The 26507-nt window shown below is 35.4% G+C and overlaps 1 protein-coding gene across 1 annotated transcript; it reads left to right on the plus strand.

Moving 5' to 3' along the window:
* The first annotated feature begins 2630 nt into the window (after positions 1-2630).
* Positions 2631-26296, plus strand: LOC132546789 (uncharacterized). The gene is made up of 10 exons (XM_060210506.1): positions 2631-2907; positions 8101-8286; positions 9398-9631; positions 10341-10533; positions 14158-14302; positions 15717-15834; positions 16171-16347; positions 20109-20353; positions 22928-23136; positions 26200-26296. The coding sequence occupies exons 1-10, from the start codon at positions 2631-2633 to the stop codon at positions 26294-26296; spliced, it is 1881 nt and encodes a 626-aa protein (XP_060066489.1).
* The last annotated feature ends 211 nt before the right edge of the window (positions 26297-26507 follow it).

Consider the following 26507-nt stretch of genomic DNA (forward strand, 5'->3'; position numbering starts at 1 on the left):
TTTTCTTATAAAATAAAAATTTATAAAAAGTTCTTCTGTGTTTTTTCCCTGGAACATTTATAACATAACATTGTCTGTGTAACATTGAACGATTGTGTTCCAAATTGTTACTCATTATCAACAATGCTTTTGTAACATTATTATAATCCTTTTTGTTGTTTGGTATAGCCTAACATTGCCTATGAACATTATTGGTTGCATTCCATTTTGTTACTCAGTATCACTAATAGTGTCTTTGATTGCGCACCCTCTGGTTACGTGGATTCGAACTCCGGACCTCTAGCTCACTAGTCTGATGCTCAACATTAGACAATGTTACATAGTAGGGGACAGGAATATTGAACGCTACACAGGGATAGGGACACAAACCGTTGCACCCGAGTAACGTTAAAGGCTACAGGAAGATAGATGTTATACAGTTAACATAGTAGAGGACAGGCAGATAGAACGTTCACAGTGTAACGTGGCTGGTAACAGACAAATAGAACGTTAGACAGAATAATGTTGTAGGGGACAGGAAATTAGAACGTTAGACAGAGTAACGTAGTAGTGAACAGGAAGTTAGACAGTGTAAACAAAACATTTCATTAAAGGAATGACAGGACAAAGGAAGAACATGCATAGAAAATAAGAGGGACAAATGGTCATTCTATATATGAAGTTTTTTTTTATTATAGTCTATCCAGAAAACGTACCGTGGCTATAGTATTGCAACAGCCGGGAAAACTTACAAAATGCTCCATACTACCGGGAAAGCACATGCAGAAAACGTTACGTCATGTGTATACAAGAATGAATGTTAGACCTGGGAGTGGTTGGAGATTTGATCCAAAAATTGTACACAAGACTTCCAAGTGAAAAGCATTTTTTGACATCAGAACTGCACCATACAGCTAATTCGTCTTTCTATGACTCGTCATTGATTCCTCCGTTGTTGGGTACAAGCTTGGAATATTACGTCAATGTCAAATTTGATGAAATAAGGGCAAAATATAAACAAAGGAAAAAGTACAACGATAAAAAGACCATTTCCTGTTTCTGAGTTATAAGAGTCTTCTGTTTCATCGATATACCCGCAATGTAAATTTTATAGAATTCTAGTGAAAATTAATGCCCTGTTGCTAAGTTAGGAAGAGGTAAACAAACGACTGATTTATTAGAAATACTAAAGAGCATCAAACATGTTCAAAGTCATATCTCACATGCAAATAGACAAATGTCCGAAGAGATAATTATGATTACCGTACAACTTTACTCTAAACATCAAACTGTTTCTCTCAAAATCCTGTGTTTTGCGCTCTTCGCTTAGGTTTTCATTGGAACAAGCCCTTTAATATCGAATCAAAAGCGACATGTAAGCACCATAGCTTGAAAAATATGATGTAACTATCAATAAATGGAAAATTTCAACAGGGAAATTAAAATCATCATCCTGATCGTGTTGGTTTTATTGTAGGAAAATGTCGAGTGTCTTCGATTTCCAAATTAAATTGAAGGTCGTTGTGACATGATTTGTTAGCCATCGATAAATTTACTGTCGCACGAATTTTGAAAAAGTCGGTCAAGACACCAGAGAGTAGCACAGTTTTCAAAACAAAGAATCTGTTGAAATTTTCATGAAATATTATGATTTACTTCTATAACTTTGTATATGTGTAAAACTTACCTTTATATTTTATTTCAAACATGCAACAGACTTTAATGAAGAGGAATTTACCTAACTAAATGCTTTATTATAGGTTTCTAAACACGTTTCATCATAAAATAGGTCATTGTACAGGTCATAGTTGCTTTTGGATTTTTAAACATACATTCTTAGGAGTTGACTAGGGTACTATAAATAACACACAATAAAGAGTTAATTATGATGTTGGCAAAATTACATGTAGCATGAACCACGGCAGTACTCGATTGAACTAAAACGCGGTTGCAGAATAATACAAACCTCTGGGACCAAATTCCTCAAGCAGTTTTATCTACAGGTAACCACATGATTTGTACAAACAGGCACATAGAAAAAACATGGTAAATCTCGGGGTTCGACAGTTCAGCAGATACTTGATCATGGTATACCTGTGGAACCGACAGTCCACAAGGTACTAGATCATGGGAAACCTCGGGGACTGATGGTCCACCAGGTACAGGGTCATGGTAAACCTCGGGGACCGATGGTCCTCTAGGTACAGGGTTTTGGTAAACCTTTGGGACCGATGGGCCTTCAGGTATAGGGTCATGGTAAACCTCGGGAACCGATAATCCTCAAGGTACAGGGTCATGGTAAACATCGGTGACCGATTGGCCTCCAGGTACAGGGTCATGGCAAACCTCAGGGACAGATAGGCCTACAGGTACAGGGTCATGGTAAAAATCGGAGACCGATGGACCTCCAGGTAAAGGGTCATGGTAAACCTCGGGGACCGATAATCCAACAGATACAGGGTCATGGTAAACCTCGGGAACCGATGGGCCTCCAGTTACAGGGTCATGGTAAACCTCGGGGACCTATGGGCCTCCAGGTACAGAGTCATGGTAAACCTCGGAAACCGATAATGCTCCAGGTACAGGGTCATGGTAAACCCCGGTGACCGATTGACCTCCAGGTACAGGGTCATGGTAAACCTCGGGGACCGATGGTCCTCCAGGTACAGGGTCATGGTAAACCTCGGGGACCGATAATCCAACAGATACAGGGTCATGGTAAACCTCGGGAACCGATGGGCCTCCAGTTACAGGGTCATGGTAAACCTCGGGGACCTAAGGGCCTCCAGGTACAGAGTCATGGTAAACCTCGGGGACCGATAATCCAACAGATACAGGGTCATGGTAAACCTCGGGAACCGATGGGCCTCCAGTTACAGGGTCATGGTAAACCTCGGAAACCTATAATGCTCCAGGTACAGGGTCATGGTAAACCCCGGTGACCGATTGACCTCCAGGTACAGGGTCATGGTAAACCTCGGGGATCGATGGTCCTCCTGGTACAGTGTCATTGTAAACCTCGGGGACCGATAATCTACCAGATAAAGTGTAGCTGTAAACTTCAAACCCGATAATCAAGTAGACACAGGGGACTGAAGGTTAACTGGTACTAGGTTTATAATTTTGACAAACAAAGCAACATCAGCGACACGGGAACCTTTTAAGAAAGTCAACGGAAATGCATGGGTAGATACTCCACTAATGAGTAAACAAACAGCATTGTTCTTCAGTCATGAAAGATCAAAAGTCTATGTGACAATTTGATAATATTACAATACACATATATAATGGAATCTAAATGGTGGCATTCGAGACTGTAATGCAAGGTACTTTGTAGTGGAGTCAAATATTATCAAATCTTGGTAACGTAAGTTGTAATGTAAAGTGTAAAACTGTCAGAGTAAAATGCGGATGGTACATCTCTTTCGTAAGATTGTGAGCATTGAAGTAAAGAAATTAAAAAATGTATCTAAAACAGTGCGTTAGATTGTCAGGACCAATTAATCTTAATAAAAGCATAATCAATTAACGAGAATGATGGGAAGCGTTACCAAGGAAACAACGTCTTCTTGGATCCGTTGATAGCAACGGGTTCAAGATGGCGGCTCCTCCATGACAACGTCATAAACGGCATCTACGGCACTTCCTCCTCATCAATTCATCATGTGTTTTTTTTTATGTCAAACGAGGATATCGGCACACATCTTCCTACATATCATTAGGGAAATGCTCTACAAGGTGATCTCCGGTTGGTTTCTCTTCTATATACTCGTATAAACATTTTCAAATTTTTAGATTTTGTTAATTCCAAGTCATACCCATCGTCTCCGGTTTCGTTCAATACGGTCCACATCCAAAGCGTCTTTGTGAACCAGAGTGGAGACAATACTTTAGGGATAAATATTTGGATTGAGTGACAAACGTGACCGGTAACCACCATTAACGGCACGCGCCGCCATTTCGATTTTCACAGGGAGTCTTTTAGCTCACCAGAGAGTTTGGAAGTGCATATGAAAATGAGTAGGTATCAAAATGAATGGTTACATCCAATTAAAAAATCGGTAAACTAGGCTTTAATTTGAAACAATTACGCATATATTAAGTCCTGACTTGTTAGATAAACACATTTGTTGACACCCCATGGGAGCATTTCTTTTTATAGGAGAATCCGTTGTTCATAAACAGCGAATTTCAAAGAATATCTTTGATCATTGCTATCTCGCTAATCATAAAGTAAAATGTACACATACTTTTCACTTATTACCTCATAATGGCTGACATGCTTCATCGATTGATACAGATAAGATGTTCAAGTGGGTAAATAGCAATTGAAATTTTGGAAATAAATATTAAATACAACTTCAGAAGAAAGTTGGAATTGCATACAAATATTCACGTTTATATCTTAGTTTGTAAACACCCATAGAATTTTTTCAATTTTCTAAAAAAAATACCATTTACCACAAACTGATGGGGATTAGCTATGTGTACTCCATTTTTTGAAATGATAAAAGCTTAATGGCATCAGTTTTTTTCTCAGAAAAAAATCATAAGCAGCACATCGTCTGATCGACTCCTATTTTATTTCCCTGGAATCAACTACGGTTTCAAACTTGATTTTACAAATATGATGGAATTATAATCATTGTCTGCTGATGGCAACCCATCATTTCATTGAATTAGCTGTAATTAAGAAGACCTGTTTCTTTACGTTCTTGACACGTACCATTTACTTGTCACAAATTTAAATGACTTTCTTTTAAATGTATCATACAAACTTTGATATGCATCGTGTAATTATATCAATTTTTTTTTTGTTTGGAATAAAAATTATGATTCAATCATACAACACATTCTTATCGAAGCCCGTGTTTGACACGTAAATTGACTTACAATTTAAGTGATTCTAAATCTTCACCATAACACATGACTATGGATCCTTATGCATTAATATATCAAATATCAAATAAGGTAAGATGTCAATCAATAACTAAGAGGAATCGGAAAACAAATTTAGTCTGGAAAAATTGCAGTAATGAGACATTAAATTAAACAGAAATATCTGCCCTACTACCTTTTATAACGATTCATGTATCCGATATGAGAACCTGGAGGAAATTTAAGTAGACACAAACGAAATAGTTAAAAGAAGACAGGATAGGTCAGCCGAGTAAAAACTTCCACTGAATTATTTCTAACACAAGGCGGACAATAATTATCATGGACCTGGTACCTTATAAAATAAAGTATATTCCATATTACGGTGATAATTGGTTATATTTTCATGAGTGACAGAGATTAACAAGTATTAACAGTATTTAGTAAAGGTGATTTATATCCAAATGCCATGAGAAAAGTTAAAGTGAATATTCTATTTATCAAATTTATTTATAAGTTATTTTATCGCCTACGACAGGTCACATGGATTATATTAACATCTTGGTATTTTTTTTTTTTTTTATTGTCTACGGCTGTGGCGTCAATGTCAAGTTTTTGCATTAAGCTCTGTAATTTTCTATACCAACTAAGCTTGGAACATCGTGGTTTATGAATGCTTGTTTCGAATACGGGATGTGACATTGACGGCGTGTTCAAATGTGATAAGTTTTTGTGTTAATCTTTGTTTCAGTTACTTAAGATATTTTTGTTATTTACATTTTTTCTCATAGCAGATAAGGCCTTTTATCTACCACAAGCGGATTCAACTCAACGGGGACAAGGTTTAAGAGATTATAACGTAAACGTATTAGCTAAAATAAACATGGGGCCGTTGTGGTACACTACTTTTACTCGTTTCAATCATCAGTATTCATTTATTGTGATATAAGGTAGTCTATTATTCAGCCTTCGCTTTGTTTTTGTCGGAACAGGATTTTTGGAAAATTTTCCTCGCAGTTGATAGAAAGCACCGCTCTGGTTCACCAAAGTTATATTATGACTAGCGATAATATTATATTCTTATGTCATTACTTCAGAGATTTTATAAGCGTGTATCCAATTGAGACTTCGGTGGCAAACTTTAAAAGTTTTAAAGTTATACTGATGTAAGGTAATTCGTTGTATCAACAGTATAAAAGACATCACGAAAATAACAACATACGAACATTATCATAATCCGAAGTCAATTCCATAAAACTGTGACAAAATATGAACAATAGAAAGATTCATAGGGAGACTCAAGAAAAAGTACAACCAGATGCTGCGGAAGAGTAAGAATCTACTTCATCGACGACAACCTCATGTAAACCTTGATCAATTCAAGTAGGTTATGTCACGTTCTCAAATGAGAACAATGTATACAACAACGGAACCAACAGGCAAACTAACGAGCATCAAACACATCCAGTTTCTTATCGCACAAAGAAACAGAATATTTTTCTGTGAGATCACTATTGCCACCATAAAACTTCCTTATAATGTTCATCAACCTGCATCTTTTGAAACTCTTTGTTATGGGTTTGACCGTCAATTGACGACTTCTTGCACAAAAATCGTGATAATGGGAATGGGCCCTTGAATATCGAGTCAAATATGACATGTTAACACCATAGTCTTGAGATGCAAGGTTATAACTATCCAGAAACGGAAAATTAACAATAAGGAAATTGAAATAATCATGTTTGTCATACAGCTTGGATGAAAACTGTCCATGTTGGTTTCGTTGCAGGAAAAGATAAGCGATTGATGTAGAAGAGTCTATCGTGTCTTTGATTTCAAATTGTGGTAGGTCATCAATATATCTGAAAGTGTAATTAAACGACTTTGCAGCCTGTTTTGATAAGTTTTTCAATAAACTGATATAAGGCAGTCTGTGATGTCATCATTTCAAAGTTATTATGATATTAGGCAATATATTACAAACCGAGGGGCGCATATTTTTTACTTTGTCAAAACTACAAATGATATAATATCATAGGATTAGTTAGATCACAACTTCTGATGATATGACTTTTTTTTTATCAAATTGATTAATTAAAATATGTTTTTACTGGAGTCAAGATTGGGAATATCAAACCTTATAGTGAAGAACTAACATTAACTTGTAATTTCAAAGTGATTACATCTATTGTGTAAAGATAATCGTGACCTGACGACGGTCCTCATGGGATTTCACATCTGTCTTACTTTGATAAGGCATAATTTAGAATAACGCTCGTCCACTACATAGGTTTGGCCCAGTCATCCACAGGTTTGTCTCAACACATTTGGAATTTCAAGAATTTGTTTTTTATGTTTATATTTCTCACATTTATTTCATATTTTATGGTTTAAACTTAATTTCAATTATAATCTCAAGTTTATAAAGGTTGATAGTGATCTAGCTGAGAACATGTTGAACAAATAGTTGTTCACCACATTAGTTTTATCTTCTGTAATTCTTGATAGTAAGGTCTTGCCGTAAGACTATGTCTAGATCAACGAATCTCTAATGTTGAAAAGCCTCATTAAACTACAATGTGCAAAATATTAGCTATTTTCTGTGCCATGTTTATACAAAAATATATGTTGAGAATTTTAAATCGGTTATTATCAACTGGAATCGTGACTGTTTTGGTTTCATATATAAATGTTGTTTGAAGCCGATATCGCTTCAATCTCAGTTATTAGCTTTATTGAAGCGCCATATATAGATAAAGAACCTGCGAGAAGCAGTTGTGTACATAAAATGTAGCTTTGTGCATGATATGTACGTGTAATTCAAAGCATTACTGCATGTACCATGTGCGCGTGTCTTTTACACAACATTCACATTGATATAAATACCAATTATTATGTTCCTATCAAGTTCTTTCAAATTAGAAGTATAACTGAACCGACTATTTCATCATGATTCCATCGTCATTTCGTTTTACATCAATATGGCAAGAAATAGTGAAATGTAGAGGAAATCATAATAGATAACCCTATTAAATGATTTCCAACCCACGCCTCACTTCATTGTACAAACACTTTACTATCTATTTGATAGACATGCGATGCTTTCCCTTTCTGAACACCTTTTTTGTCCTTGTATCGATTAGATTTTTCGTTTGCTCATATATACCTTCCTTTTTTTAAGTGTGAATATGATATCATTGTAAAGCTGCTAAACATAGTGTTCCATCTAATTTTTATCCTCAGCTACAAACATGAGAATTTTACTTCTTATCGTGTGGATGATCTCAGATGGTCTTGCCCAGTCCCTCGTTATGGAAAATGTGGGTTACCTGAATTTACCTGACTGTTCCATTGCAAACATTAACATGTTTTCCGATTCTGCAATGAAAGCAACATGGCATGAACCAACTAGGTTATTATATATAGCAGGTATGTGTCACAAATGTTCAATGACTGTTACTCCTTCGTATCTCATTTTGACAACGTAACATTAATTCAGTTGACCTAGATCAATCGACGCCAAACATGAAACAATGCACTTCTGAAAGTTTAATGTCTCTGCGTAAATATTTTCCTTACTAATATGGTTTTATAAATATAAATTTTCTTCATACTTGAATTGGCTGACGGTACATGGAAGTTTTTTTTTCTTTTGTTAAACGTTGGGAAATTGAGGATATTGTCCGTGAAACATTCCTGCCGACAACAGACATTTTGTTCGAAAAGAGGAATCATACTGATAGGATTATTAGAGCAACAAAATGGAGACAGTATTCGTCTTCGCCTTTTTTCAACATCACCAGTCATGACCGAAGAATCATTACATCAAATTTATATATATCTTAGCGAGAGGTGTTGTACAGATTGTCTTCATAACCTAACAGTTCGTTGAATTATGTGCTTCAAAAAAGCTGAACACATGCTATCAATGCATGTATATTGTCAATTTTTCAACTTTATCATAAGAAATATTATCTTAGTTAATCCGTTTTGTTAAAGTTTCACGTGGTGTCACATTGCATTAAAGTAAATTTCAATAATCATAAATACTGTATCATCGTCTTAAATATTACTATTAAGCACTTAAGTAAATCTAATGATATTTTCTCCAACTGAACAAGCAACAACAGCAAGCACAAGTAGAACATATCATGTCCACCGTCCTATAGTTTTACATTTTGTAGAGAGAGGTCCCAAATAGACTGAAATAATTTACACGATGGTATGTTTAACGTAAACATGAAATGTTGTCCTCCAGTTTTGTTTCCTGAATAAATTCAAACCTTTTTTCCTTTATTTACAACCCAGGTTATTATTTTCAATGTGATGAAAATCCCATTTCATTTACGTTGTATATTTTGTATTTTCCTGTATTTACCACTATGCTCCCAAACAGATACCAAATTTCAGCGAGGAGACAAAAATATAAACTAAATTCTCACTTAGTGTATCTCATTTAGTGCATATAGATGCATATAACTTGTATCGTGCTTCAACGCTTTGAGTTTACGTGTTTTGTAAGGGCTTTTACTTTTCACAGGTGACCAATGCATTCATGTAGTCGCCGCCGATAACCCAACAACCCCACGTCGCATTCAAACGGAATACTTCATTGATGGCACTGACGGGAGATTGGTCGACATCGAAGTATGTGGAAACACATTGGCGGTTCTTGTAGAAAATACTTTTTCACTAGTAGAAGGTCACGTTTACTTGTGTGATCTTTACGACGTTTCAACAAACTCCATCAAATGCGACAAAAAAAGAATTACAGGTATTTGTATATCAAAGTATCTAGCTCCTTACATTAATGCATTGGGATATTAAGTTGAGTATAAAAACAGGTACTTTTAGAAAAAGAATTTAATCAAGCGCTATATAGATCTAAAATACTCTTCTTGATTTCAAGCTTTTATTGTAATTTGATTGTACATATGTTTTAATGGGTTTTTTTTAAAGAAATGCTTTCAAATAAAATTTAGTTGAAAGAAAAAATATTTTTACTGATAGCAATTTTCTCGCATTTTAATGAAACTTTTTTAAAAATTACCCGCATATTTTTTTGCTTCTCGAAATGTGTAATTTGCAGCTGTTGTTACTTTGTCTAATGCATGCATAACAATATCGTGTAAAATTATCAAACAAGGATTAATTAATCATTTCAAAGCTTTTACGCAAATACTAAGGTTTGATATTAAAACGAAAGTTCTGTATGTCTGGCTTGGTAAGTCCGTTGAAAGATTGAAACTATTTCTTTGACAAACCTGGTTGTAATAAGATTAATACAAATGATATTTTACATGTCTCCAAATTATACATCTATATCTAGTATTAAATCCAAACACAAGTGCTGTTGTTTGATACACTTCGTTACACTTATTGAAAAATCTTCCGATATTACTATATCGATCTGACTTAAATACAAACTGCAGTTGCAATACAAAACCCGGTTTCATATTCTTATGTTTTTTTCTACTTTCTAGTTGGCCACTCACCCAAGAGTTTAAAATATTCCAATGACTGTGGTAAGCTGCTGGTTGCAAATGAGGGACGTCCTGGATTGGTGAATGGGGTCTTTACAGATCCCGAGGGATCGGTTTCAATCATCGACATGACTTTTGCTGATACAAGTGCTCCGTGTTCTAGAGAGCTCACATTCAGCTACTTCAATTCTAAGTGAGCTATATTGTTATATGGGCTTAAAACATTTTGATAAAATTTCTCTCCCTACTGTATTTTTATGCTGGAGCCGAGATATTGTGGTAGGACAGGCGTAACACTTTGGATCGTATCCTGCACATTTTGTGTGCTGACAGTAAGGAATCCGTCAATAATCGTATACGAACTAAATAGTCATATGCAGCCATGACCATCGAAAATAAGACAAATGTTGAACTTAATTCTCATGCACAGGTTGTATACGTAGCACTTTATTCTTCAGAATTACGATTAATACCTATTGTCTAAAAACTTAATGCATGAATTAAAACAGTCAAAAACGTCAGAAATGTTAAAGTATTTAGGATTTAAAAGTAAGAAAGGGTTTATTTAGGACTTGTAAGTGTTCAATGGGGTAGCCATTCTGTTAGTATGTATCCCTGTCTGAGATGTTCAGTGTGATACGTAGCCATTCTGTCAGTATGTGTCCCTGTCTGAGATGTTCAGTATGATACCTAACCATACTGTCATAGTGTGTCCCTGTCTGAAATGGTCAGTATGATACGTAGCCATACTGTCAGTATGTGTCCCTGTCTGAGATGTTCAGTATGATACCTAACCATACTGTCATAGTGTGTCCCTGTCTGAAATGGTCAGTATGATACGAAGCCATACTGTCAGTATGTGTCCCTGTCTGAGATGTTCAGTATGATACGTAGCCATTCTGTCAGTATGTGTCCCTGTCTGAGATGAGCGGTATGATACGTAGCCATACTGTCAGTGTGTGTCCGTGTCTGAGATGTTCAGTATGATACGTAGCCATTCTGTCAGTATGTGTCCCTGTCTGAGATGTTCAGTATGATACGTAGCCATTCTGTCAGTGTGTGTCCCTGTCTGAGATGTTCAGTATGATACGTAGCCATTCTGTCAGTATGTGTCCCTGTCTGAGATGTTCAGTATGATACCTAACCATACTGTCAGTGTGTGTCCCTGTCTGAGATGTTCAGTATGATACGTAGCCATTCTGTCAGTATGTGTCCCTGTCTGAGATGTTCAGTATGATACCTAACCATTCTGTCAGTATGTGTCCCTGTCTGAGATGTTAAGTATGATATCTAACCATACTGTCAGTATGTGTCCCTCTCTGAGATGTTCAGTATGATACCTAACCATACTGTCAGTGTGTGTCCCTGTCTGAGATGTTCAGTATGATACGTAGCCATTCTGTCAGTATGTGTCCCTGTCTGAGATGTTAAGTATGACACCTAACCATACTGTCAGCGTGTGTCCCTGTCTGAGATGTTCAGTATGATACCTAACCATACTGTCATAGTGTGTCCCAGTCTGAAATGGTCAGTATGATACGTAGCCATTCTGTCAGTATGTTTCCCTGTATGAGATGTTCAGTATGATACGTAGCCATTCTGTCAGTATGTGTCCGTGACTGAGATGTTGAGTATGATACGTAGCCATTCTGTCAGTATGTGTCCCTGTCTGAGATGTTTAGTATGATACGTAGCCATTCTGTCATAGTGTGTCCCTGTCTGAAATGGTCAGTATGATACGTAGTCTTACTGTCAGTGTGTGTCCCTGTCTGAGATGTTCAGTATGATAGTAGCCATACTGTCAGTGTGTGTCCCTGTCTGAAATGGTCAGTATGATACCTAACCATACTGTCATAGTGTGTCCCAGTCTGAAATGGTCAGTATGATACGTAGCCATACTGTCAGTATGTGTCCCTGTCTGAGATGTTCAGTATGATACGTAGCCATACTGTCAGTGTGTGTCCCTGTCTGAAATGGTCAGTATGATACGTAGCCATACTGTCAGTATGTGTCCCTGTCTGAGATGTTCAGTATGATACGTAGCCATTCTGTCAGTATGTGTCCCTGTCTGAGATGTTCAGTATGATACGTAGCCATTCTGTCAGTGTGTGTCCCTGTCTGAGATGTTCAGTATGATACGTAGTCATTCTGTTAGTATGTGTCCCTGTCTGAGATGTTCAGTATGATACCTAACCATACTGTCAGTGTGTGTCCCTGTCTGAGATGTTCAGTATGATACGTAGCCATACTGTCAGTATGTGTCCCTGTCTGAGATGTTCAGTATGATACCTAACCATACTGTCAGTGTGTGGCCCTGTCTGAGATGTTCAGTATGATACGTAGGTATTCTGTCAGTATGTGTCCCTGTCTGAGATGTTCAGTATGATATCTAACCATACTGTCAGTGTGTGTCCCTGTCTGAAATGTTAAGTATGACACCTAACCATACTGTCAGCGTGTGTCCCTGTCTGAGATGTTAAGTATGACACCTAACCATACTGTTAGTATGTGTCCCTGTCTGAAATGTTAAGTATGACACCTAACCATACTGTCAGTGTGTGTCCCTGTCTGAAATGTTCAGTATGATACCTAACCATACTGTCATAGTGTGTCCCACTCTGAAATGGTTAGTATGATACGAAGCCATTCTGTCAATATGTGTCCCTGTCTGAGATGGTCAGTATGATACGTAGCCATTCTGTCAGTGTGTGTCCCTGTCTGAAATGGTTAGTATGATACGTAGCCATTCTGTCAGTGTGTGTCCCTGTCTGAGATGTTCAGTATGATACGTAGCCATACTGTCAGTGTGTGTCCCTGTCTGAAATGGTCAGTATGATACGTAGCCATACTGTCAGTGTGTTTCCCTGTCTGAAATGTTCAGTATGAAACGTAGCCATTCTGTCAGTGTGTGTCCCTGTCTGAAATGGTCAGTATGATACGTAGCCATACTGTCAGTATGTGTCCCTTTCCGTTATTCAGTAGGATGACACTTTAAAATAGAGTGGTCATCACATAGTCAGTATACACTGTTCTCTGCCAAAATTAAGTTGTTTAAATGCCAAACCTTTTCAGAACAAAAATAAAATTACAACTTTAAACGAATTATGATGTATAATGTTGGCAGTGTATTGATCAGCAACCCAATTAGCAGTTCATTCCTGTTTCATTACACAAACGATATTTTGTCGGTCGTTATATCAAGAATCACTAAATGCACTAACTTAATACAGAACAAGGAAATATAGTATTCCTTAAGAAATGCTTCACACAACAACGAATTCTAGATCACAGCATTGCTAAGATATCTTTATAGCTGTGTCTTGGATATTAGGGAGCACATCACAATAAATTGGAAGACATTTCAGTTTTTTATCTGTAGAAAGATTTCGTCAATATATAACACTGATATCATATATGCTTTATGCTTTGTGTGGGTCTTCAGTGAGATTACTTTTATGTCCCACTATTGAAAGATCGCAGGCATATTGTTTTTGTGCTGTCTGTTTGTCTGTCTTTCCGTTGTCAACTTTAACCTTGCCCATAACCACTGCACCGTACGGGGTATGACTTCCATATTTGGCATGTGTGCTCCTTGTTAGAGGGCTTTCCGAAAGTATCAAAATAATTGATCATGTGACCTTGTCCGTGAACTTTGACCTATTTGAAAACTGAAACATTATCTTTAACTATATTCCACAGTGAAGACATAAGTTTTCGCAAAGTGAAATTACACTGTTAAGATCTAATATCTCAATTCAGAATTTTGTTGCAACCGGGGACATAGTGTTTCATAAACATGTCTTGTTTTGTATTTTAGAGTCCTCGAATACCTAGGGAAAGGTTTGCGTTGGTCTTACCGTGGGGATCACAACAACGGTATAATCACGCAGCTGTCACAGGACATCGAGCCCGAAGCTATCACCGTCAGTGACGACAACACCATGGCTTATGTCACATTGCCAGTAAGGAGATTTATACAATTATTGATATTTTTCATGTGAATACAAGGATTTGCTGAGAAATGAGATATCCCTTAAGGTCGCAGGCCAAGGGAAATATCAACAGTTCAAAGGACGACAGATTAACGTAGTAACATAAAAAAAATGATAACTGTTTTGTTATATAGTATATCAGATTTAATCTACGTTGTGTAGCTTATTAATTTACGATAATAGCCGAGTGTCATAGAAATTACTTTTTAAGTCTAATTTATCAACTTGCTATGATAACTCCTGGAAGAAGTCTTTACGGGAAGAGCTATTCACCAATCACAGAAGAGGGACTTGTCCTAGTCACGTGTAGATTGTTATTAAGTGAATATACTCATGCCCTATTTTTGTGTATTTCGCATGTAAACGTCATGTTCAGATAATATGACGTCGCACACAGATTGCACTGTGAGGTAATAAATAATATGACGTTACATACAGATTGCATTGTGAGGTAAAAGATAATATGACGTTACATACAGATTGCATTGTGAGGTAAAAGATAATATGACGTCGCACACAGATTGCATTGTGAGGTAAAAGATAATATGACGTTACATACAGATTGCATTGTGAGGTAATAGATAAATTGACGTTACATACAGATTGCATTGTGAGGTAATAATAGGAACCATATCTATATATAGACAGAGTAAGAGTTGAAATGATCTCCTGGTTGACGTAGAAATGTTTATTTCCTACAACAGTTATCTGTAACAGTTCATGTTAATAAAAGGATCGTAACAATACTTTGATATTTGGTTTATGAATCCTGTCACATTTTTTTTTTCATTTTAGCTCCTCTAATGAAAAATATTCTTAGATTCGTTTCATAAATCACGTGTTTATTAAATGTTAAGTCATGTACAATCTTATTCGTACATTATTTTGCCATCATGCTTTATAATATACATGTATATTTATAAAATCGTATCGTTTATATAACAGATGTATGTCTAGTCGTGATTTGAACTAGATTGCGTTTCTCCCCGGTGAAATAAGATTGTTATAAAAACAAATCTCTCTTTTGTCTTCAGAAGTTATGTTAAAAAATGTCGTAAATTCAGGAACCGAATTAAACTTTAACCGAAATTAGTAATTTGTTTTATTATTATCATTGCTGGCTGTTATTTGCAAGGGTTTATCTTCTGTTGAATTAAATCTCAAAAATACGACATAGATGATTGAATACTAAAATAAAAAAATAATTCCCTTTCCACTTCTTAGCTCCCATGAAAAGTACATGCATTTTAAATGAATTTTTGAAGTAAATATTCGAGCAAGAAGTAAAAACAAGGTATGTAGTTTAGTATTTTTACCAATTAAATTGCGTTTGAGAAGGAGAAAACGTGTATCTGAATCAATTTATTTCATTTTCATTACACAGGAAAACAATGCTATCGCTGTGATTAACCTTGTCAGTGAATCTTTCGTGGATATCTATCCAATGGGATCAAAGACTTGGAATACACTGAAAATTGATGCCAGTGATTACGACAACGGTAATGATTAAATCTGCATAAATCTGCATAAAATTTCAATGATAGATACGACAATGTATGTATTAGCATTCACAGAATATATATATATATATATATGTCACCTGAAATTTCCGCAGGTACTCTCTCTTTTGGTTTAAATTAAAGAAATTGTTTCAATGATTAAAACTTTCTCGTTGATACCACATAACTGCCAACGTGATTCTTTCATCAGAAATCTACATTGTTACCCTTCACTGCCTTGGTATTTCTTTTATTCCTATGTAATAGCAAACGAAAACAACGACACTTTTTACATAATAAAGATCCCATGTTTTACAATACTTGCCTTTATAGGTGTACGCTTTGCCACTGACTACGCCGTGAAAGGTCTGTACCAGCCGACCGCCGCTGTCTATGTTAAAGGAGCAACAGCATCTTACGTAGTTACCGCTAACACAGGCGCCATGAAGACCTACAGCATGGACGACGTCGGTGTTGACTTCGCGGATAATACGAGAGGAAGGACAGCGTTGTTTGGTACATACAGTCATATTTCGAAATCATTTGAAACAATTGATAATACAAAAACTTAAATATATACTTACTAATGTATCACCTTAAGTTGTTTGATATAATCTTACATTTCTTGTTATATGGACAGATTTATCCCTGTGTTACATGGACAGATTCCTCCCTGTGTTATATGGACAGACTGATCCCTGTGTTATATGGACAGATTTATCCCTATGTTATATGGACAGATTTATCCCTGTGTTATATGGACAGAATTAATACCGTATGACATGGACAGATTTATCCCTGTGTTATATGGACAGAATTAATACCGTATGACATGGACAGATTTATCCCTATGTTATATGGATAGATTCATTCCTGTGTTATATGGACAGATTTATCCCTGTGTTACATGGACAGAATTAATACCGTATGACATGGACAGATTTATCCCTATGTTATATGGATAGATTCATTCCTGTGTTATATGGACAGACTGATCCCTGTGTTATATGGACAGAATTAATACCGTATGACATGGACAGATTTATCCCTGTGTTATATGGACAGATTCATCCCTGTGTTACCTGTGTTATATGGACAGAATTATCCCTGTGTTATATGGACAGATTTATCCCTATGTTACATGGACTGATTAATCCCGTGTTATTTGGACAGATTGATCCCCGTGTTAGGACAGATTTATCCCTATGTTATATGGATAGATTCATTCCTGTGTTATATGGACAGACTGATCCCTGTGTTATATGGACAGAATTAATACCGTATGACATGGACAGATTTATCCCTGTGTTATATGGACAGATTTATCCCTATGTTATATGGATAGATTCATTCCTGTGTTATATGGACAGATTTATCCCTGTGTTACATGGACAGATTTATCCCTGTGTTCTATGGACAGATTTATCCCTGTGTTATATGGACAGATTTATCCCTATGTTATATGGATAGATTCATTCCTGTGTTCTATGGACAGATTTATCCCTGTGTTACATTTATCCCTGTGTTATATGGACAGATTTATCCCTGTGTTCTATGGACAGATTTATCCCTGTGTTATATGGATAGATTCATTCCTATGTTCTATGGACAGATTTATCCCTGTGTTATATGGACAGATTTATCCCTATGTTATATGGACAGATTATCCCTGTGTTATATGGACAGATTTATCCCTGTGTTACATGGACAGATTCATCCCTCTGTTATATGGACAGATTCATCCCTGTGTTATCTGTGTTATATGGACAGATTTATCCCTGTGTTATATGGACAGATTTATCCCTGTGTTATATGGACAGATTTATCCCTGTGTTATATGGACAGATTTATCCCTGTGTTATATGGACAGAATTAATACCGTATGACATGGACAGATATATCCCTGTGTTATATGGACAGATTCATCCCTGTGTTATATGGACAGATTCATCCCTGTGTTATATGGACAGAATTAATACCGTATGACATGGACAGATATATCCCTGTGTTATATGGACAGATTCATTCCTGTGTTCTATGGACAGATTTATCCCTGTGTTATATGGACAGATTTATCCCTGTGTTATATGGACAGATATATCCCTGTGTTCTATGGACAGATTTATCCCTATGTTATATGGATAGATTCATTCCTGTGTTCTATGGACAGATTTATCCCTGTGTTATATGGACAGATTTATCCCTGTGTTATATGGACAGATTTATCCCTGTGTTATATGGACAGATTTATCCCTGTGTTATATGGACAGATATATCCCTGTGTTATATGGACAGATTTATCCCTGTGTTACATGGACAGATTTATCCCTGTGTTCTATGGACAGATTTATCCCTGTGTTCTATGGACAGATTTATCCCTGTGTTATATGGACAGATTTATCCCTGTGTTATATGGACAGATTTATCCCTGTGTTACATGGACAGATTTATCCCTGTGTTACATGGACAGATTTATCCCTGTGTTACATGGACAGATTTATCCCTGTGTTATATGGACAGATTTATCCCTGTGTTATATGGACAGATTTATCCCTGAGTTACATTGACAGATTTATCCCTGTGTTATATGGACAGATTTATCCCTGTGTTATATGGACAGATTTATCCCTGTGTTATATGGACAGATTCATCCCTGTGTTATATGGACAGATATATATCTGTGTTATATGGACAGATTTATCCCTGTGTTATATGGACAGATTGATCCCTGTGTTATATGGACAGATTTATCCCTGTGTTATATGGACAGATATATCTCTGTGTTATATGGACAGATATATCTCTGTGTTATATGGATGCTTGTTTGTTTTGTTTCTATTATTTTCGGTTAGCGATGTTTCGTACAAATATCATTTCATTTGATTTTTTTTATTCTCTTGCAACAATGTTAATCAAGGTATGTTTTATTTCAAACTGAAATATTTGTCTGTCTATGTTATCTTCCAGATGGAATTTTGGACCAGTCTATTTTACCGCAGACCCTTATTACTTACTTTACCGAAAATTCCTACCTCGGTAAGATTTCATTAAATATTTGCTTTTCAAAATCGGATGTATTTGATGAGGTTTCGACGGCCGCACAAACTAGTATCATTTATAACGGGAAAACGTTTAATCATCGTTTATAGAATTAAAGTACATGACGTTTACAAAATATCTAAAAGATACAATGAATGTTTTTACTAAATTTGAAAATAATTTACTAACGTAAAATATTGTAAGTGACGATAAATATAAGTATTCTTTTGACATCCATTTTCTTTATTCTGTTCCTAGCTGTTTGTATTATATCATTTATTTTTCTTGTGTGTTTTTAATTAATATATGACACAGCCTATGATACAAAATGTATGCTTTGTACATGTAACCACCCTAGATATTGGGTTTTACCTGTGAGACAGAGGCTTTTACGTCAATAGTATGCGTTATCCATTAATGTACGTGACATAAACTTTAACTTTAAACGAATTCAATCTATACCAGAGTTGTCGTTCCTTACAGTAACGCCATACAGTCACAGTCATGGATGACCAATTGTTGAGCTTGCGCTTAGAGTGAAAGCTTAAAATCTGCAAAAAATAGGCGACTTCCTTGAACATGTTATCGAATCATATGTAGATTACTTTGTTTGTCACCGATCAGATTTGATAATACCATTCGCGTTTTCGGGATGGAAATGTGTCAATGTTGTAGTCATATTACCATCACTTAGCACTGATGTCTTGGGCTGAAAAGGGGTGTGATATGGAAGTGGCCATACAGTAATCTCGAAAATATCTTCATCAATGGGTATTTTTATATAAGCAACATATATGGATATACGTTTCAGAAAATGTAAACACAAGGTATTTTAATCTATCGGCTATTTTGATATTCCATCGGTCGTTTCCTTAAGTGCGTATAACGTTCAATGACTTGCGATTCTTGTTTTGATTTTTTATTTAAACAAGCATAAATATAAAAGATAACTGTCGAAATGTAGATATCAGAAGTGATTTTTCAAAACAAACAAACAAATAAAACGAAACAAACATATATATATATATATCTTAAACGAACTATCGTGCTACCAACGTTTTCTCCTTCATGAAAATGGGAAAACAGAAGTCTTTCTCACCAACTGGATGAGGCAAATTCCTAAGCCGTTGACGAGTTATAAGTTAGAAAGAAAAAACGTTGGCAAGGTTACACTGTAGCATGACTACAAGGTAAATGATTATGTTTTACCTATCATTGTTTATGTCTTGGTATCAAAGGGCGAGCTCATATCAGTATCGTTGATGGGAGAGATTCATTTACGGAGCTCATTACGGATGTTCATCTGTTCGGAGGGCGTGACATTGGAGTATGGGACCCCACTAATCCTGGATCATTTAGTTATACTACACGCGATGAACTTGAGGAAAAGGCGGCAGAAAGCTTCCCTGCGGTGTTCAACGGTGATTGTTCAAATGAAACTCTGTCAGCTTCTGCAGAGGCTGACTCGCGCTCCGACGATCTGGTAAGATCACAAACTTGTGTACGTTTTAGATATGGACAAAGGTCAACTAAATGGAAATTCTAATTTTGTAGCCTGAATATCAATCTATATTGTCAAAATAAACACTCAAATTCAATTGTGCCAAGGAAGCTGTTACAGATTATTTACAAAACAAATACACACAATAATAGCAGCGGGGTGGATGGGTTGCCGAAAGAGAGTAAAGGCTGATTGGATTTGCTGACTGACTCTTTGATTTAAAAGTTTTTGAAATATCAACTGATATAGTTTGATTGTGATCCATTGACTGTAATTGTGATCCATTGACTGTAACTGTGATCCATTGACTGTAATTGTGATCCATTAATTGTGATCCATTGACTGTAATTGTGATCCATTGACTGCAATTGTGATCCATTGACTGTAATTGTGATCAATTAATTGTGATCCATTGACTGTAATTGTGATCCATTTATTGAGATCCATTGACTGTAATTGTGATCCATTAATTGTGATCCATTGACTGTAATTGTGATCCATTGATTGTAATTGTGATCCATTGACTGTAATTGTGATCCATTAATTGTGATCCATTGATTGTAATTGTGATCCATTAATTGTAATTGTGATCCATTGACTGTAATTATGATTCATTGACTGTAATTGTGATCCATTAATTGTGATCCATTGACTGTAATTGTGATCCATTGACTGTAATTGTGATCCATTAATTGTAATTGTGATCCATTGACTGTAATTATGATCTATTAATTGTGATCCATTAACTGTTGTTTTGATCCATTGACTGTTATTGTGATCCATTAATTTTGACCCATTGATTGTGATCCATTGACTGTAATTGTGATCCATTAATTGTGATCAATCGACTATAATTGTGATCCATTGACTGTAATTGTGATCCATTGACTGTAATTGTGATCCATTAATTTTGACCCATTGATTGTGATCCATTGACTGTAATTGTGATCCATTAATTGTGATCCATTTACTGTAATTGTGATCCATTGACTGTAATTGTGATCCATTGATAGTAATTGTGATCCATTGACTGTAATTGTGATCCATTGATTGTAATTGTGATCCATTGACTGTAATTGTGATACATTGATTGTAATTGTGATCCATTGACTGTAATTGTGATCCATTGACTGTAATTGTGATCCATTGACTGTAATTGTGATCCATTTACTGTAATTGTGATCCATTGACTGTCATTGTGATCCATTAATTGTGATTGCCTGTAATTGTGATCCATTAATTGTGTCCATTGACTGTAATTGTGATCCATTAACTGTAATTATGATCCATTGACTGTAATTGTGATCCATTGACTGTAATTGTGATCCATTAATTGTAATTGTGATCCATTGACTGTAATTGTGATCCATTGATTGTAATTGTGATCCATTGATTGTAATTGTGATCCATTGACTGTAATTGTGATCCATTGACTGTAATTGTGATCCATTTATTGTGATCCATTGACTGTAATTGTGATCCATTGACTGTAATTGTGATCCATTGACTGTAATTGTGATCCATTAATTGTGATCTATTGCCTGTAACTGTGATCCATTAATTGTGTCCATTGACTGTAATTGTGATCCATTAACTGTAATTATGATCCATTGACTGTAATTGTGATCCATTGACTGTAATTGTGATCCATTGATTTTCTTGCTGATGTGTAATGGAAACTCTAGAAATCTTCGGTAAATTCAACTACATTTTGTGTGGTTCATCACCACAAATTTACAGATTTCAAATTCGTGAATTCCGACTTTGTCATGACTTTCAGGACTCAAAAATAAATATATTAGCTGGTTTTTTTATCCTAGAAAACTTGCTGTTTCTGTGAAAATTGCAAAAATAAAACACAGAGGCACCTTCTTTTTTAGTCATGAAAATTTCGCTACTTAATACTTAAAGTCACTTAAAGTATTTTAAAAGATGTTTTTAATACTAGGTGATGGTCAAATAAAAGATTTATGTCATTTTGGAACACTTTCAGTATTTGGTTGCTTATGGCGTTTAAAGCTCATAAATTCAAATGAAAACTTATCTTAATATCCATGTATCATGTCCTTACTTTGTAAAGAAAGACGATTTTTTAAAAAGTTGATGCGAAAATAACAGAGAATGTCTTATTCAAAAAATAAGAATGATATGGAAACGAATTATTTCCTGTTACACATATTCTGACGCCTGTACCAGAAAAAAACTAGTGCGCTCACAAATTGATTTTTTTGCTTTTAATCTGCTTTTTAGAATAAAATTTTCAAAAATTCATCACCAGAAAGTTTAATACTGGAATTTTTCTACCTCTTAGAGGAGTACATCTGAACTGATGAAAGTATGTGATCTAAGTTCATACAATCTTGAGTGTAGTATCATAAATGTGTGACTATTAAAACAAAAGTATTTGCACTTTGGAACAACATGCATACTCTGAAACAATTTCCTAATACATCAACTAATTGCGGCTTAAATAGGGCTTTGTAATTTTACTAAATTAGTCACAGCATTACTCATTTTTCTATGTCCAAACATTTTGTGTATTTATTCTAATTCCAGGGTCCTGAACCCAACGTTTTGGCGGCAGGCACATATGGCTCAGTCCCGATGATAACGGCAGCAACACGGAATGGTATCATATACCTTTATACCATGCCTATCTCCACGCTTGTCTTGAATAGTGTTTACCGACTGGGCGACGTAACCGGCGTGCGAGAACAACTTCAGGGTTCGTCTGCTGCCGGGGACGGGCTCATTTCTGATATGGGGTAGGTGTTAAAGACACCAATTTACATGGCGAATTTTTACGTGTTGTTCTTGTATATTTCAGGAAGTTTCGTAACTCTATGATTCGCAACCTCAGTTAGATTCAAAGGGGGAGGGGAGTTTCATTTGTCTTTATGGGGTCATGCCATTGGTTTTAAGGTCATATTCATGGTTAAGGGAATCGAGGGTGTAGACGTATTTAAACAATGTTATCCTGGCACAATATGCAAGTATGTTGGGTATACACTTTGAATAATTGAATGTCGTGTAACAGTTAGAATGATTTATTTAGATTGACATACATAGACAATGAACAAAATACCGACAGAATTTTAATCCAAACATATTTTATTGCCATAATAATCAGCAATGGCATTGGGGCCAAAGTATTAAAGTATTCAAACCCTTTTCTTGAAAAAAAATTTACATGAACATCATTCGGCAAACAAAACAAAGAGGTCATGAATCTATCAGATTACACATACTGGAAAGGCACATTAATCTCCGAAATAAAACAATAAATTAATTAGACTGTAATTTACTAGTGTGCTTATTTCTAGATAAAATTTCTGTAGACAATTCTACAGACAGGTTTTTATTTCCAGAAAGAAGTCTGAATTCAAAAACAATGTTACATTTTCAAGATTAATGAAAAGCAAACGTCTCTGATGTTCATAATTGAAACAAGCAGAGAAAAAATGAAAGGTATTTTTACAAGGGTTTCCAAATGAGCATTCACAGTCATCTGTCAAATCCACACCAGAATAAATCATATTTCAAAGACCTACATTGATGACGTCAGTTTGTGCGGATTATATTAAACTTCCTGTCACCAAATCCGAAGTAAACTGGGGTTTTTGTTTGTTTGTTTTTTTTTTATTTTATTTTATTTTTTAGTTTTGAGTTATAGATTTGAAAGTTTGTAAAAACATCGAAAATGTTGATGTAATAATAAGTGTACTCCACGGACGAATGGTAGAAGGGAGAATTTATTAATCAGGACTAGACAGCCTGTAGTTTCGAATTACAAAATCCTATCTGCTTCTTATCGGATATGGAAGAGTTTGAGCGACCGCTGGAATTCATCTTGTTCAATAATTGTAATTTCTTTCTTTCCTTTCTAACCGACTGTTTGGAGACCTGTTTGAACGTACAGAGAAATGTTGCTAGCATAAGTATGTAAAACTGTAATGATAAGCGCAGCCTGACGCCCGGCTTTTTCTAATAAAATGGAGTATTCCGCATTAATTCATTTGCATATAAAACAAAACCCCTATATATTTTAACCATGCATCACATTTAAATATGTATTTTGAGCTTAACGTATTGATCTTTTTTACAACTGATTGATACATACTTTCAGTATGGTCAGCCCATTTGCATTTAACACTGAATAGGACACCCAAGTGCCTTTGACAATCACTAAATTTAAAAACACATTATCAAATTTCAATTTCAGATAATCATTCATGTTTACTGAATTTGTTATAGAGGGAACTTCCAGTTGCTTGGGTTAAAATTAAAACTGGATTACAAGTCATTTTTGCCCTGCTACTTGAAGATTCTAAGTCCTGATTTAGTGTGGTTTGTAATCAACCACAAGAAGATGTATCCGTTAATGACGTATCATCCGCAGAAAGAGGGAAACCCGAGTGTAAAACATCAGCAATATCGTTGATAAATGAGGAATGATAAGGGCCCAGAATAGAACCCTGTGGAACTCCAGCTTTAATAAAACAGTCGTCAGAAAATTAATTTGAAATAAATATTTTTTGTGTTGTATTTGTAAGATAATTTTCTAACGAAGGCAACAAGTCTCCTGTTATACCATAAGACGTTGAATTAATTAACAACGCCTTAATGATAGAAACGACCAAAAGCTTTAGATCTATCACAGCACTCTAACCAAGAGCTTATCAAATATTATGATAAATTTCAATGAGCTTATAAACAGTGGAAAGACCTGGTATAAATCCTGACTGATATTTGTAAAAAAGATTTTTAGTTATGTATGTGTTTAATATTACTTTCTAAAATACTTTGTCTAGATTAGATAGTAATAATTGGTCTATAATTTGTTAGAAAATGCATATCTACTTTCAATTTTTAAACAATGGCATCGCTGTAGTAATTTTCAACATATCAGGAATTTAGAAGAAAGTGAAAAGTTTAATAGTAATTGAAGAGGGATCACACAGTATATCTAAGCTTATGGTGACAAGACGCCTTCCCTGATATAAGAATTTGTAGAATATCTTCAATTTCAGAAGCTATTACCATTAAAGAGTTGATAGTTTTGTCTGTTCTATGTTCTGACAGAGAAATATCGGTATTACTGTCATCAGCTCCTATTATAGAAGAAAATTAAGTGTTCAAAATAATGGTTTTGTCGCCATCTTCTGTAACTGTATGACCTAAAACTGGGTTAGTCAGAAAGGGCATAGATTCACCTGCTGATTTCCTTAGTCTGTTAACTTTTTCCTATATTGTGTTGGTTCAGAAGGGGATAACCAATTAACTAGACCATGGAAATTTTCATAAAAAAATGACAGGCATGTTTTTAAATATTATTCACTTCATTACGTTGATCAGAAAACTTATTTGTCATGTTGAAGTGAGGAATTTCTAGCTTTCCAATACAACTTGACCTAGACCACAGAAAGGTTAACTGACTTGACATCATATCGAGAGGCTTTTTTCGGGGGTTTGAGGTGGTGTTTTCTTTTTCTTTTAATGATGTGTTGGTATACCTGTTTTTCATTTCAAAATTATTTTATTGTTAGCGTTAACAAATGGATTGGGCACAGGCACTGCCTATAATAGCCCTTTCCTGACATTTATACAAACATTTCGTTAACCAGTAAGAAACATGAATATACGAATAAACATATATAGAAACAATACATAATTCAGCCTTTTTAAATAGTATACTCTTAGAATCTTGCTGTATATTATTATAATATGTATACCTGTAATTGTGTATCATTGAAATAATACATTTTGATAGACTAGTCTGTCAGTGACGTTTTCTTATACCTGTTCTCATCGTTTTATTTGTTTGAAAGGATCATTCCTCAGAACGTCCTTGGCGCCGACCCCTACCTGTATGTCATCGCCCGAGGCACAGGAACAGTCAGTATCAACAGGATCTATGTGCCGTAATTTCATCATGTGGTTTGCATTATTAATTAAGAGAGAAATAAACATTGTTTTGTCAGTAAAATCTGATGGGTCAATAATCCAATTACTTTTACTGAACCAAAGTTCTTAATTGGTGTTTCTTCGGGAAATAAACCCCGGTAGTGTTATGTTTTCATTCAAATTCAGATATGTTTTAATGAACCATGCGGCAGTTTGAAAACGGTTGGAATCC

This window comes from Ylistrum balloti, unplaced genomic scaffold, assembly GCF_031769215.1.
Source record: "Ylistrum balloti isolate Yb309-2 unplaced genomic scaffold, AGI_CSIRO_Ybal_v1 Utg369916, whole genome shotgun sequence".
Lineage (NCBI taxonomy): Eukaryota > Metazoa > Mollusca > Bivalvia > Pectinida > Pectinidae > Ylistrum > Ylistrum balloti.

Coding starts and splice junctions, on each gene's coding strand:
- LOC132546789 (XM_060210506.1), top strand. CDS start 2,631: ATGGTCCTCCAGGTACAGGGTCATGGTAAACCTCGGGGACCGATAATC. Junction 9,632..10,340: donor CGACAAAAAAAGAATTACAG/GTATTTGTATAT, acceptor TCTACTTTCTAG/TTGGCCACTCACCCAAGAGT. Junction 16,348..20,108: donor AGGAAGGACAGCGTTGTTTG/GTACATACAGTC, acceptor TTGGTATCAAAG/GGCGAGCTCATATCAGTATC.